At 48.4% G+C, this 14145-nt stretch overlaps 2 protein-coding genes across 2 annotated transcripts in view; one reads left to right on the forward strand and one right to left on the reverse strand.

The window, feature by feature from the left end:
- Nucleotides 1-14145, forward strand: part of Cops7a (COP9 signalosome subunit 7A) — a 32679-nt gene that overhangs the window by 385 nt on the left and 18149 nt on the right. Inside the window, exon 2 of the mRNA XM_071610364.1 lies at nt 4236-4381. The gene's annotated coding sequence lies outside the window, so the exon portion shown is untranslated. The remainder of the gene's footprint in view (nt 1-4235; nt 4382-14145) is intronic.
- Nucleotides 5498-8463, reverse strand: Pianp (PILR alpha associated neural protein). Its single transcript, XM_071609224.1, has 5 exons — nt 8447-8463; nt 7683-8191; nt 6862-6943; nt 5862-6083; nt 5498-5519 (listed from the first exon to the last, which is right to left on the reverse strand). The coding sequence occupies exons 1-5, from the start codon at nt 8461-8463 to the stop codon at nt 5498-5500; spliced, it is 852 nt and encodes a 283-aa protein (XP_071465325.1).

Below are 14145 nucleotides of genomic sequence, written 5' to 3' on the forward strand. Positions count from 1 at the left end.
GCCTCAGATTCTGACACTAAGCAGTTAGTAAACGTTTGTTGCAAAGTGAGTTACAGTTCATTATGAAAATCTAACATGAACTCCCCTGATTGCACTCCCCCCGCAAAAAAGGTGAATTCCCACAGCATTTAGTTGTTGTTGTTGTTGTTGTTTTTAATCTTATTTTATGTGGTGCTGAGGATCGAACCCATGCCCCGCTCATGCCAGGTGAGCGCATTACCGCTTGAGCCACATCCCCAGCCCACAGCATTTAGTTTCAATGCTATCTTAATTGGTTTTTGTACGTGATTCTCAAACAAGATTGTCAACTCCCCAGGGAAGAAACTACACTTTGCTGAACGAATAGTAGAATAGTAGATGCTGAATAAATATTACTTTAGTAAATGAGTGTTACCACAAGCTTGTACCATGATCTGCTCAGAATCCCTCTGGGTTCAGCTTTGTTTTAGCTGAAGCAGAATTGAGGTCCACCCTATTAACAGTAATGAGCCCTTTCTGACTTAAAAAAAAAAAAAAAAAAAAAAAAAACCCTAACAAATAATTATAATGCCCATTTTACAAAAAACAAGATTGAAGATTTAAGTGATTCCTGTCCGCCAACCCCAATCATAAGCAGCAGCAAAGGATGCTTTTAAACATTTAAATATTTAAATAGATGATATATATCTTTAGTTTATAATTGTAGTTTGAATCTTTTTAAAGGTGTCTACTCCCTTTATCACATTTTTTTAGGCTCAGGACCGAGTGTCTGTTAATTAGCAACAGTTGGTAAGATGGAGGACTTAAAGGGTCAGGTGTGTCCTGCCTGGGTTTTATTATTATTCGGTACTGAACCCATGAACTTGAACATGCTAAGCAGGCACTCTACCACTGAGCTACCCTCCTAGTCCTTTTTATTTTGAAACATTCTTTATTGCCTAGCCTAGCCCCAAACTTGCAGTCCTCTTGCCTTAGCCTCTGCAGTAGCTTGGATTATAGGCATGTACCACCATGCCTGGCTGCTGCATGGGTTATTGATGACTGATTCACGAAACTTTGACTTTTGGGCTGGTATAAAAAAGTGGAAGAAATAACAGCTCACTCTTGCTGAGGCTGATTTTGAACTCAGCAATCCTCCTGCCTCACCCTTCCAAGCTGCTGGGATTACAGGCATGGGCTACCACGCCTGTTAATATATTTTTTAAAATATTTATTTTGTAATTGGACACAATAACTTTATTTCACTCAATTATTTTTTAAGTGATGCTGAGGATCGAACTCAGGGTCCCGTGCGTGAGAGACTAGCACTCTACCGCTGAGCCACAACCCTAGCCCCTCCCCCAGCCCATCAATATTTCATCATAATGTTTTAAATGCTCCCATAGCATCTTTGTTTTTTAAATTATCAAATTCACCATTTCAGCAATTTTAAAGTGTACAATTCGGTGGTTTCTGTATATTCACAATTTTGTGCAACCATCTGCACTAATACTGATCATTTCCCTCTCTCTCCAAAAAGAATCCTTTACCCATTAGCAGTCACTCTCAATTTCTCCCTTTCCCCATCCCCTGGCAATCAGTAATCTACTTTCTCTCTATGGGTTTGCCTATTTGGGGCCATTTCATATGAAAAGAATCAAACAATATGTGATCTTTTGTGTCTGACTTTTTACATAGCATGTATTCAAGATTCATCCATGTTGTAGCATGTATCAAAATTAATTTCTTTCTAATGGTTAATTACATTTAAAAAAGTGGAAGAAAATAATAGTAATCTCAGTAAGTTCTGGTTCTCCTGTGTACATAATTAGCTAGCTACTTCAGAACCTAAATGCCTTTGTCAACCCTGCTCCTGCCCTTGTTGTTAAGAAGCAAGTTTTAAGTGCTTTTAACTCCTTAGAGCAAAGCTTTAGAGCAATAAATGGGCATGGGGGAGGAGGGCTGTTAATTTTAGCCATGGGTTCTCCAGCTGGCACACTCTTTCCATCTTGAGTCACTTCCACACCCTGAGCTCTGAGAGATTCCTCCTCTTGGGGGCTTCCCCATTCCCTGGTTAGGTCTGAGCCACAATGGTGAGCATTCCAGAAACATGCTTAGGAGAAACCTGGCTAAGTCATTTGATTCTTGGCCCAGGAGGCAAAGAAAGCATGGTGATGAGATGCTTTTTCCAGTGGTTCCTCTCTTGTGTGGCCTTAAGAACCTTTCAATTCCCCAAAAAGCCATATGGCTCTTGTTTTGTGAATCTTCTATTACTTGCAGCCTTCTGAGGTCCTCCCAAGGCCCCATAGTCTGTTTCAATTACAGGAGAGAATTGTTAGGGTCTGTTCCCCAGGACTTCATACTTCATGTCATTTCTTTCTTGCTTTTTTTTTTTTTTTGCTGTACTGAGACTTGAACCCAGGACACTTTGTCACTGGATTATATCCCCAGCCCTATTTATTTTTTATCTTGAAACAGGGTCTCATTAGGTTTCCCAGGCTGAACTTGAACTTACTGTCCTCCTCCCTCAGCCTCCTAAATTGATGGGATTACAGGCATGCATGGTAGTGCCTGGCACCTCATGCCTTTTCATGGTTAGCATGACAATGTGACTTAGTCTGGGTTAATTCTTCTAGAACAATCTAGAAATCTAGGATATCTCCTTCTCTCTTTCCAGCCATTTGACTTTCCATGGGTAAGGTAGCATTTAGGGAGAGGGAACAGGTAAGAATTTCCAGTGTCTTGCTGGTATATTTTAATTTATTTAAATTTAGGGAAACAGCAGTCTAATCAGGGGATAATTAATTCCCTCATCATTAGGGGCCTTCATGTGTGCCTTTTGCATATGGATGAGCTTCAGGGTCACACTGTCCCTTTGAAGGGAGACAGTTGCTGAAGGTGAGAGCCCAGTAAGCTCTCCAGGCACTTGAGACAAGTATTTTTCTGTGCCAGTGCTCTTCCCTCCACTCCCCAAGAACTGGATTCCTATGGGGAAAGCAGAAAAGGTTCATAGGTGTAACTTTCCCAGCCTCCTCAGATTCCTCACATCCCATCAGCACCTCAACCTGTACCCTCAGGTTCCATCCAGCCCTCTCTCTTCCATTAGCTGCATGTTGTGATCTTTTGGGGTGGGGGTGGGGGGTTGGGTTGATGCAGCCCTCCTCAGAAGGTTGTTTGCTTTGCACCTCTGCTTCATCAGTGCAGGCCCCTGTTTGCTTCTTTTCCCTGTAGCAGTCTTTTTTGAGGGAGTTTGATGCCCTAACATACATTCTGCTCCAGTCCGGAGAAACAGACTTCTTCCTCCTCACAATCACTGTTATATGCTGCAGGGACTCAGGGAGGCTCTCTAACACCTAAAGCACATACCTACTAACATATGCATTCCCAATTCTAGTGTCAAAGATAAACACATGGAGGCAGGTACAGTCCTAGGCAGCCCACACTGTCCTCTTGTATACTACACTATCTCCTAACCTCCCTGGGGCTACCCCATTTCCAGGGAGCAGGTGGGGCACAGATGGGGGTGGGGAATGGGACCTGGGTGGTTACCATGGCAACAGAGCCTAGCAACAGCTGAGAAGATGATGTGTGGGCTCTCATAGGATTGTTACAAGAGCCAAACCTAGAATTGGGGCCTCAGAGGTGACTGATCCCAGCTGGGCAGCCTGTGTTCCCTCCCCCAAACACACCCCTTGATTCCACCCCCACACCCCAGCAGTCCCTCTTTCTCAGAGAGGGCAGAGTAGGGAAAGCTAATGAGCTAACCACAGGGCTTCTAATGCTGCACAGCTTTTGGGGGGCAGCTATGGGTGGGGGCAGGTTAGGGAGAAAAACTGAAAATAAAAGAAGCAGGGCAGTTACATTTCCTATGGCTCAGTTACATTCCTTTTCCTTTGCTCCATTTTTCTTTTCCTTTCATCCTTTCCCTCCATCTTTCTTAGAAGCTCTCTCTTCCTTTTCTGAATTAGTCCATTGCCTTTCCTCCTACATAATTTTTGCCCTTTTCTCTCTCCTTTCTCTTGGTGTCTCCTGACCTTCACTGACAAGGAACAAGCAAGCCACGCTTCTGATTCTAGTTTTTCTCTTCCACTGGTGCTCCTGAGGACTTTTCCCTTCAGTTCCTTTTCCCTTCCTTTCATTCTGTCCCAAGTTAAAACCCTCATCAGTCCCCTGCTCTAGGTAGGCAGGCCATATCACATCCAGCCTGGAAGAATTTTCCACCTCATCCTTATTTTCACTCTTCTTTCCTGCCCACCCCCTTCTCCTCCTCTCTGCAGCGGTGATAAGGCAGAACCAGGGGATTCAAGTATCTTGCAAAGGCTTTATTTGAAAATTTTGAAACTTACATCCCACAAGAATTCAAGATTATCACCACAAGAAGAAAGAGATAATACAAAAATATATATCACAGCATAGGAGCCAGGTAAGAGGGGAAGAAGGTAGATGGAAAAACTGGTGGAAGTAGGGAAGGACCTGAGGAGAGGGAGAGGGCAGAAGGTAAAAGGAGAAGAATGAAGGAGGGAGGAAAGGAGAGGAAAGGGTAGATGTGGAGGCAGAGCTCCGGATGGCCTTGAACCAGCTGGCTCCAGTCCCTGGCAGCCTAGGTGGAGTGAGGGAGGCCCTATGAGAGGCTGGGAAGTGGAGAACTGGCTCTGGGGCTCTGAATTTCAGAGAGGCACACGCGCGCACACGCGCGCGCGCACACACACACACACACACACACACACAGAGCCAGGACAGATAAGACAAAAGGGACTTGGGAGGGAGGGAAGGGCAACTGGGAGTCCCTTTCTCATGTAGTGCAGCAGGCAACTCCCCAAAATCCATCTCTCAGATAACAGAATTAGCAGTGGGGCTTCACTACCCACTTTCCTGTGGGGGAGCCCTCCGGGTAATACCAGTGCCCTTGGAGTGGTATGAGAAGACAGTGAAACTCATTACATGGAATGAGATGGGGCCATGACAGATGAGGGCATGAGGAGCCCCCAGCTCACTTCCCACCCACCTCTTGGGCAGCATGCAGGGGCCACAAAAACTAGACCAGTGGGCATGAGCAGAGAGTGAGTACGCAACACTAAGCCACAACATTGGGCCAGAAATGCTCAGGAGAGGTGAGGTGTGCATGAAACATGGACTCAGCAGTGACTGAGCCAAGGAGGGAGAGAGAAAATGTGAAACAAGAGGGAAAATGTGAGCAGTCAGCTGAGCAAAGAGATGTGGATGGGGAGAGGGTACAGAAGAGTGGCCATAAGGAGCATGAGTATGTGCAGTGGCCTATGAGGGTGGAGGTGAATGTGCAAGGCTTTCATGTGAGTGTGCGAGAGTAGGGATGGGGGACCCAAAGTCACAAGTATGTGAAACCCCCAACTGCAGGAGGGTGGGCAGGTATGCTTGCCCATAGGGCCAGTGAGTGTTCCAGGTGGTGTGCAAGGGCAGGAGCCCGGAGCCCCTGTGGCCCCAGCTGCCCCACCCTCAGTGGATGGCGGCTATGCAGGCCCCTTGGCCTCCTGCTTGGCAGCACCCCAACATGCGGGGGGCATCACAGATTCACCAGGGGAATCCTGAGAGGAAGAGGGAAAGGGCACAGTCAGGAACCAAGAGGTAGGCCACAATCGAAGGGGAAGTTCAAGACAGAAAAGGGGCTCAGGGTTAAGAGGGCAGAGTAGGAATTAAAGGTCAGCATGAGAATAGGACACAGAGCCTGAGAAAGTGGGAGAAGGAAGGGCCCGCCCTAGAGAGGAGCTGGCCTGGTCCCCCTTAGGAAGGCCTGGGACCAGACTAAGAAAGAGAGCCAAGGGCTGTGAAAGACCAGGCTACCCACCTAGGGAACACCCCCATCCCAGCTCTGGAAGCCTAAGTTGCCTTCCCTCCTCACCCTCCCATCCCATTGCCCCTGCCCTCACCGGTTCAACTGGAAGGCTGGAGCCCCCTTGGGCTGGGGCATCCCAAGCCGGGGTCCCCCTCGGGGCTCCTCATGGTCAGGGGTGGGGGTGGGCGAATCCCCGAAGGCCCCCAGCACAGTGACTCCAGCTGGGGACAGGTCCGTCAGTGGCTGCTGGCTCTCCTCCTGCCTTAGGGCACCTTGCTGCCCGGAAGGTCTGCGCCGCTTCTGGCTGCGGTCCCAGCTGGTGCATGGGAAGGAAAGAGGTCCTCTCACACACTCAAGTAGCCCCCATTCTGGGCCTGTAGAGGTCACCCTAGCCTCTCCAGGGACTTCCAACATCCTACAGTAAAGAAACTGGCCTCTGACAGTTCCCTATACTAAATCTCCTGGAACTATAGGCCCATAAAACCATTCCCAGGGGGCTCAGGAATGTAGATCATGCTCCCAAACTGATCCGGATCCACAAGATTAGTATCCTTTTCCCCACTAACACAGAACACCCTAAATTTGCCCACTCCCCCATACATGGTGAGAAAAGCAATTTCTCTTCTCCACAGCATGTGGCACATTTAGTTCTAGTTCAAAGTCAGCTAATGACATGGACACCTGAGTCTAATGATTCTCTCAGTAAAGTGTGAAGGACTGAGTGACCCAATATTAAATACGTGCAAAGAAAGCTCCAGATTTTCTTCCTCCTGCCTGGTAGCCCTAAGAAAGAGCCTTGTAGCCTGGATCACTTTTTTGTGTCTTGGAGAAATGTCCCCTCAAAGCCCCCAGTACACATAAATAATGCCCCTTTCCTCCCAATATCCTTGAACTTCTCTGTAAGAAAGAATCTTCACTGATTCACTGTTTTCTCCTACTCAAATCACTACCTTTCCCAAGGTCTTGCCTTCATTTACTATTTCCTACCCCAACCCCAGCAAAATTGCTGCTCTTGTCCCCTCCCTGTTCCAGCCTCCAAGTATTTGCAAACATTCAGTCCCCATCCACCATCAACCTTCTCCCCGCCAGCTTACCAAAACTTGAAGATGATGCCAGTAGCCACAAGAACAATGATGATGGAGATTGTGATTGTGACATAGAGCTGGGGGTCCACACCTGATTGGGGTGGGGAGAAAGTTGTAGGGAGGCCTGAGGAGGTAGGAGCCAAGAGGCAGTGGGGGTGGGGTTAGACTAAGGAGTATTGACGTATGAACCCACATTGCTCAACTCTTTCTGCTTCTCTGAAGCCTCCCTCTTTATTCTTATCACCAACTTTCCCAAGTTCTCAGCTATTTTCCACTTTCCCAAATGTATTTCACCTAACATTACATGTATATGTGATTAGGATGAGGAACCAATATCAGAGAGAACTTACCTCTCTGCATAGAAATTAGGGGGTGGAGGTGTCCTAGTCTCTGCCCTCTCCTGACCCTATACCACTGGCCCCATCCCTCTACTGGCACTCCCTGAGCCAAGATATCACTCTTGTCGTTCTTTTTCACTGTGGTGTACTTCTATCTGGATACTCCCCCTGTGTCAAGGTCCAGCTCAGATGTCAATTCTCTGAAGGTGTCCTAATCCCCTGGCATATGTATTCTCTTACTTCTCTATTTTCCTAACAACAGGCTGTTTCTGCCTCTATGAGAGCATTTATTATGTTGACTCATCCCTGAGTATTTACACATCTGTCTTCAGTGGACCTGCATTCCTTGAGGGCTCAGAAAACATCTTCATCTCTGCATCCATGCCAGGATACAGCCTGACACATTCACTGAAAAAACTTAGATAAGGCCTCCCTTAGAGTCTTCAACCAGCCTCCCCACCCCTCATATCCCCACTATTCTTGCCTCCTCACCTTCTCCATGCCCCCACAGGAATGGCCTCAGGGTAGCAGGTGTTTCTCCAAGGATGAGCCCATCCCCATCATCCCGCATTGAGTCTGAGTTGGGATGTGGAGTAGCCAGCCCATGGGGGGCTGCAAAACCATAGTCCAGGGGCAAAAATCCAGGATTGACTGAGTTGGGGTCCCCCCCATCCTCTCGAGACACTGTGGGGCCCCACACAATAGCCCAGGGATACTGAGATGAGGGAGGTCCCTCCTCAAAGCCTGATGGGGTGGCAGGGGGCGCAGTGCCTGGCAGAATTTGCCGACGTGATCTTGGTACCCGAGGGGACCGACTTGGTGGAGGTGCCCGCTCCCAAATGCACACATGTCGTGGAGCTGAGGGGCCACCCCGGGCACATGGGGGGCGGGCAGGGGCTGGTGGGGTTCGAGGGGAGGAGGAGGAGCCCTGAGCAGGCGGTGGGAGGGGCAGTAACAGCAGTGGCCAGAGAGGAAGGACATGGGACAGCAGCAGAGCAGGCCTGCAAGAAGGGAGAGAAAAATGGGTGAGACACAGGCCAGTGTAGGGGTGAGGACATGCTCACACTAGAAATCCCAGGCTGCCTCCCTCCAGGTTTCTCTGAGAGCAGGCAGGCCTTGGAAAAACTCTAGCCTCTTTTGCCTTTTGTCTTAGGGGCTAGGTCCCAGGATGGAAGGCCATGGATGGGCCTAGGTAGGAAAGGGACAGGCCCCCAGGGAAAGTGGTCTCCAAGCTCCCCCTGCTGGGCCAAACTTACCACATCCTGGACTCCATGTCTGAGGTCTTCCTCAGCTGTGACCCAGATTTTCAGCCTTTACTGGGGGAAAAAAGGGTGGTCACACCACAGCCCTACTTCCCCAGCTCATTCATCTACCAGTTCTATTCCCATCTCCCCTCCCAGGGTGAATGGCTGCAAGGCATGCTTCTGACTTCCAGGATCCGCTGATGCTTAACATTCGTTTGGGGGGGGGGGGGGTGGAGAACCTTCCAAAGTGGTTCCCTCACTAGCCCCTAGCCCCATCCATAACTTCCCAGGTCCCTGTTACCTCCCTGCCCCAAGGTCTACTCTTTCTTCTCTGGCTTCCTTCCTTCTCACTTCCTCTGCCCACAGCTTAGGCTTTTCTTGGATCTTAATTTAGAGCCAAGAACCTTGTGATTCCTTGAGCACCTACCGCTAGGGAGGGAGTCTCAGGGTTGGGGGAGGGAAGGGAAGGCAATCCCAGCAAATATGTGCGTGTGTTTGCACAGGAGAGCCTTCCAACCCTCCCACCCCACTTGTAGTCCCAGGCATTTTTCTTATGATCTGCCCTGGGAGTCATCTGCATCTTCAGGAGAGAAAGAGGAAGAGAGGGAGAAATAGAAGGAAAGAGAGGTGGGTGGGAGAAAAACTACAGAATATAATTTGCTCTTAATGTTTAATCATCCAAATGCATAGGTACCCTCTAAAGAGAGGTTGAGTTGAGAAGAAGCCACCCCCTCAAATGTAGCTCTCCTGGGTAGAGTCTTCGGAGAATCTGGATGGTTGGTTTTGAAAGAGGGGCATGTTCTCAGAGCTGAGGGTGTTAGATCCAGGGGGCAGCCTCCCCAGAGTGAATAAAGATATGATATATGTGTTTTAAAATATGGACATTGAATACCCTCGGAGAACAGCAAGGGAATAAGATAAGCAAGTATGGGCAAGGGAATGGGGTAATGGACAGTGGGGAGAGATGGGAAGTGGGTGAAGGACTGGGAGAGGGAAGGCTGGTCAAGAGTGGAAAGAGAGGAGAGAGACAAAAAGGAAGTTAAGCCTAGGTTGAGTGCAGGGTAAGGGAGAGCAAGCATCCCTAAAAAGGAATAGACTGGGGAGAGAAGTGGAGAGAGTGGGTACACAAGACCAGAAATGCTGAGGAAGCTAAAGGGAGAAAAGGATAGGATAAAAGGTCAGGGAGGGGAAACAGCAAAGAGGCAAGGGGCAGGAAGAGGAAGAGGAAGGGTCCAGGTAGAACAGTCAGAGAAGTGAGAGTAGAAGGGGAAGGGAGAGAGAAAGATGGATAGATCAGGGATAGAGAGAAATAAGTGAGAGAGGAGAGAAAACTGAATACAGAAGACATAATGAGGAAGGGACTGGGGGACAGAGAAACAGGGAACAGCAAAGATGGAGGAGTTGGAAATTGTTTCTTCGAATTTAAAGGGATATGGAGACAGGGCTGGGGCATGGTGAAAAGGGATAAGGAATAGAAGTGAGAGGGCTGGGTCCATGGTGGGGAGAATAAGGCTAGAGGAGGGAAGGGAGCAATGGTAGAGGAAACCAGTGGAGCGGAGAAGGGCTCATCTGTGGCCACCTGACTCCAGGACCCAGTTGTCCCTCCGCCTGATGCATTCCCTACCACAGTCAACTCCAGTGCCAGCACCCCATACCCCTTTGGTCACCCCCTCCAGGAAGGCCGCAGTACCCCGGCTGGCGCACCACCCCCACACTCTCCTGCTCCTCACCGACCTGTTGTGCGCAAGAGAGGAGCTGGGGGTGGGGCGGGAGCCTTGGGGTGCGGGAGCCGGTCCCCATCCCCAGCATTGCACCTAATCCCGCCCATCCTACGGGCTCCCGCTAGGGCTGGAAAGCGGTGGGAGTGGGGAAAACCAGGAAAAGGTGGTCGGCAAAGGGAGGGAGTGCCGTAAGCGAAAAGGGGACCCAAGGCAGAAAGATGCCCGGAGCCCGCGGGCAGAGCCAAAGGCTGAATGGAAGCAGCCAGGACGATGACTGCTGCACCAGGGAGAGCAGGATGGAGTCTGGACAGCAAAGGAATGGAGGGCAAGGTGGAGAGCCAGCTCTTGGGGGTTGGAGCTTGGGCCCGACGAGGGTCGTGCAAAAGGGCCGGGAAGGGTAGGGCTGGGCTCCCTCCGTGTGGGGACGTGAGGGTCCCCTTCACTCACCTGCATGCCTAGTGCGGAGATAAGACGACTGCAGGTATTCGAGTTTACTCCGGACTGGGGGGTCGCAGAAGCAGGTGGGGCACGAGGCATGGTCGGGAGGTTTGGCCCGCTGCAAGGCGCTGGAGCCGGAGGGGGGCGGGCGCCCGGGGCGCTGGGCGGTGGCGGCGGGAGATGCTCGCCTCGGCTGGGTTCGACTCAGCTCGGCTGTGCTCGGCACGGCTTTTACGGCTCGGTCTCCGCCTCTCCCCCTCCTGTCTGTAAGGCCACTCACGGGTTAACCCTCCTGCTGCCGCGCTGCAGAAGTGGAGACCAGAGTTTTCAGGGTGGAGGACTGGAGAAGGCAGCGAGGGTTTGAAGGGGAACGACTTCCAGTTCTTCGGGTTCTGATGGTGGGCTTCCCGCCCCTCACCGAACTCCAAAGACACACATGATTGCCCCAGGTAGTTCTGAGATTCTGAGTCACCCAATATTCCTGAGTACTCAACTCTATGTTTCCCCTGGTAGAGAAGGGCCGAGCTCAAGGCTGTGGGGATATAGTGCAGAGAGGGATTGAGGAAAAGACCCTACAACATCATTGGAGTATCTCAACAGCGTATCTCCTATTTATCGCTGACTCTGCTACAAGGCATTCTCCCTGAAGCAACCCAAATGATCTTTAAAATAAGTGGATCAGGTCCCAATTACTCTACTTGGCTTTTCCAGTACTCACAATATCCAAACTCCCTACTGTGACTTACAGGGCCGCATAAAACTGGTCCCTGGGTGTATCTGATTTTCTTCCCTAAAGATCTCTATGTCTCAGCCTCAGTGGATCTGATCTAGAAGACAAACTGAATCTACCTCAGAGCTTTTACGTTTGCTGTTCCCACTATCTGGAATACTTTTCCTTGACATTTCACAATGACTCACCTTTTTTATTCCAGTTTCATTTAGCTCCAGTGTTTTCTGGCAGGCCTTCCCTAAAATCTCTACCAAATGTAGACTTCCCTAGCCCTACTCCCAACCTATCATGCCCCATACTCTTCTTTCATGTTACCCTGTTTGTCTTTGTTGCATTTCTAGGATACTGCACTCTTCCTAGTTGCCATCCACTGGCTGTTCTTTCTTAGTCTTCCTCAGCTCTGGCCTCTAAACGTTGGAGCCTTCTAGGGCTTGGCCTTCTCTTTCTACATTCTCTGTCCAGTGATCTCATCCAGTCCCAGGGCTTAAATACTATGTAAATGTCAGTGAGTCCTAAATTTATATCCAGAGCACCAGACACATTTATCCAACAGCCTACTTGACATCTCCACTTGGATGTCTAATAGCCATGAAAAACTAATGTGACTGGAATAGATGTCTTGAATGCTCCCACCCGCAATCCATTGCTCTCCCAGTGTTCCCCATGCGGGGACATGACAATTCCTAGTTAAGGTTAAAAACCTAGGATGTTTTTTTTTTTTTTTTTTCACTGATTTCTTCCTTTAGTTTAGTTCCCCAGCAAGTTCTATGGGCTCTGCATCCAACATATGTCCTAAATTCATGCCCTTTTCTTCATCTTTGTTGCTATAGTCCTGATCCAAGCTATCAACTTTCATGTGGAATATCACAGTAGCTTCTTTACTGGTCCCTCATTTCTGCCCTTATCCTTTACAAACTAGTCTTCACAATATTAGTAATACTTCAAAAATCTAAATCATATCATGCTTTTATTTGTTTAAAAGTTCAAGTGGCTTTTTATTATACTTAGAATAAATCTGAACACCTTGTAAGGAGAAGCCCACCAACTTGTACTCCCATTCATACTCAAAGACAAATCAGACTTCTTTGTGTGGGCTGGGGACAAGTAGTAAGAATCAACCCAGAGCCTTATATATACTGGGCAAGCACTCTACCACTGCACTACAGCCTCAGCTCTTTTATTTTTTTTATTTTGAAATAGTCTCATTAAGTACCCCAAACTGGAATCGAACTTGTGATTCTCCCATCTCAACCTTCCAATTACCTAGGTTTACAGGCCTGGGCTACCACACCTGGCTCAAATCAGATTTCTTACTGTTCTAGAACATCAGAAATTATCTTCTTAACAACCCTGCACTTTGAGTCCCTTTTCCTGAAATATTTTGCTACCCCTTTCTCCATCTTTACCTGATTGACTTCTTCTTGCCATTCAGATCTCTACTCCAAATCTAAAGTGGGGGGCTGGGGGCATATCTCAGTAATAAAGCATTTGTCTAGCATGCACAAGGCCCCGAGTTTAATGCCCAACACCACAACACACACACACACATAAAAAAAAAATCTAACGTGGTCCCCAAATTCTGCTTCATCATTGTTTCATTGTCTTTCAGACCCATTGCTTTCTGAATGATCTTATATCTCTTTAATGTCTGTTCCCACATACGCTTGAGATCAAAGACTTCATTTTTCTTGTTCACCCTAGATCCCAACTACACCCTATACTACCAACTACAGTACCATGGCACATGGCAGATACTCAATATTTATTGCTTAGTCCTCCTTCTAGGACCCTTGCCCACTCTAAACTCTTTTCCTTTTCTCCTCTGCTCTTATCTTGAATTTCCTGTCTATCTGCCTGCTCTCCCTGATCTCTGCCTACAGCTTCAGGTTGAGTCTTTGCTGACATGCACACCCCTCCAGGCTCTCCCCCTTCCTATGCTGCATTATTACCATCATTAGCCTGGCACTGCTGCCTCCCGGAAGGAAGCCTGCTATTCTGACCAGCATCTGCAATGACTGTCCTCCTCCTTGCCTGTCCCTGACAGCCCTTCTTTTGAGGTCAAATACCAAATGAGTGAGCCATCCTCTCAGTGTCTCCCAGTGGCACATTAGATGGGAATGGGACCATGGAGCCATGTGAGGTAGTTTTGTGTGATATCTGCCACATCTTGGTCCAGTGAACCTAGTGCATCCTGAGGATATGCTTTCAGTGAACTCATTGTATGACTAATGTGGACCAGTCACATTTATCAGATGAATAGTCACTTTAGTATAAACACCTTTTACAGCTGGGCATGATGGCACATACTTGTAATCCCAACAGCTTGGGAGGCCAGAGCAGGAGGACTTCAGTCCTAGCTAGCCTCAGCAATTTATTGAGGCCCTAAGCAATTTAGTGAGAACCCTGTCTCAAAATTTAAAAAATAAAAATAAGAAGGTCTGGAGATGTGGTTCAGCCTCTGGGTTCAATCCCTGGTACCCCCCCCCACCCCTAAATTAAAAAAAAAAAAAGGCACCACTGCCTTTGTAGAGTTTATTATTTAGTTAGGGAGATAAATATAGAGTGATAGGCTGGGGCATGGCTTAGTGGTAGAGTGGCCCTGGGTCCAATCCCCGGTAGTCCTCTGACTCTATGGTATCTTTTTTTTTTTTTTAAGATTTTTTTAGTTGTAATTGAACACAATACCTTTATTTTATTTATTTATTTTTATGTGGTGCTGAGGATCAAACCCAGGGCCTTGCATGTGCTAGGCAAGTGCTCTATTGATGAGCCACAACCCCAGCCCTCTATGGTATCATTATCATCACCTCTGGACTCAGGTA

This window comes from Marmota flaviventris, chromosome 3, assembly GCF_047511675.1.
Source record: "Marmota flaviventris isolate mMarFla1 chromosome 3, mMarFla1.hap1, whole genome shotgun sequence".
NCBI classification, from domain to species: domain Eukaryota; kingdom Metazoa; phylum Chordata; class Mammalia; order Rodentia; family Sciuridae; genus Marmota; species Marmota flaviventris.

Bases quoted from the DNA above. Each gene is read 5' to 3' on its own strand.
- Pianp (XM_071609224.1), bottom strand. The intron at 6,084-6,861 runs GTAAGCTGGCGG...CCCATGCACCAG, and splicing joins GGCATCATCTTCAAGTTTTG to CTGGGACCGCAGCCAGAAGC. The intron at 5,520-5,861 runs GTGAGGGCAGGG...TCTTCCTCTCAG, and splicing joins CCAGCCTTCCAGTTGAACCG to GATTCCCCTGGTGAATCTGT.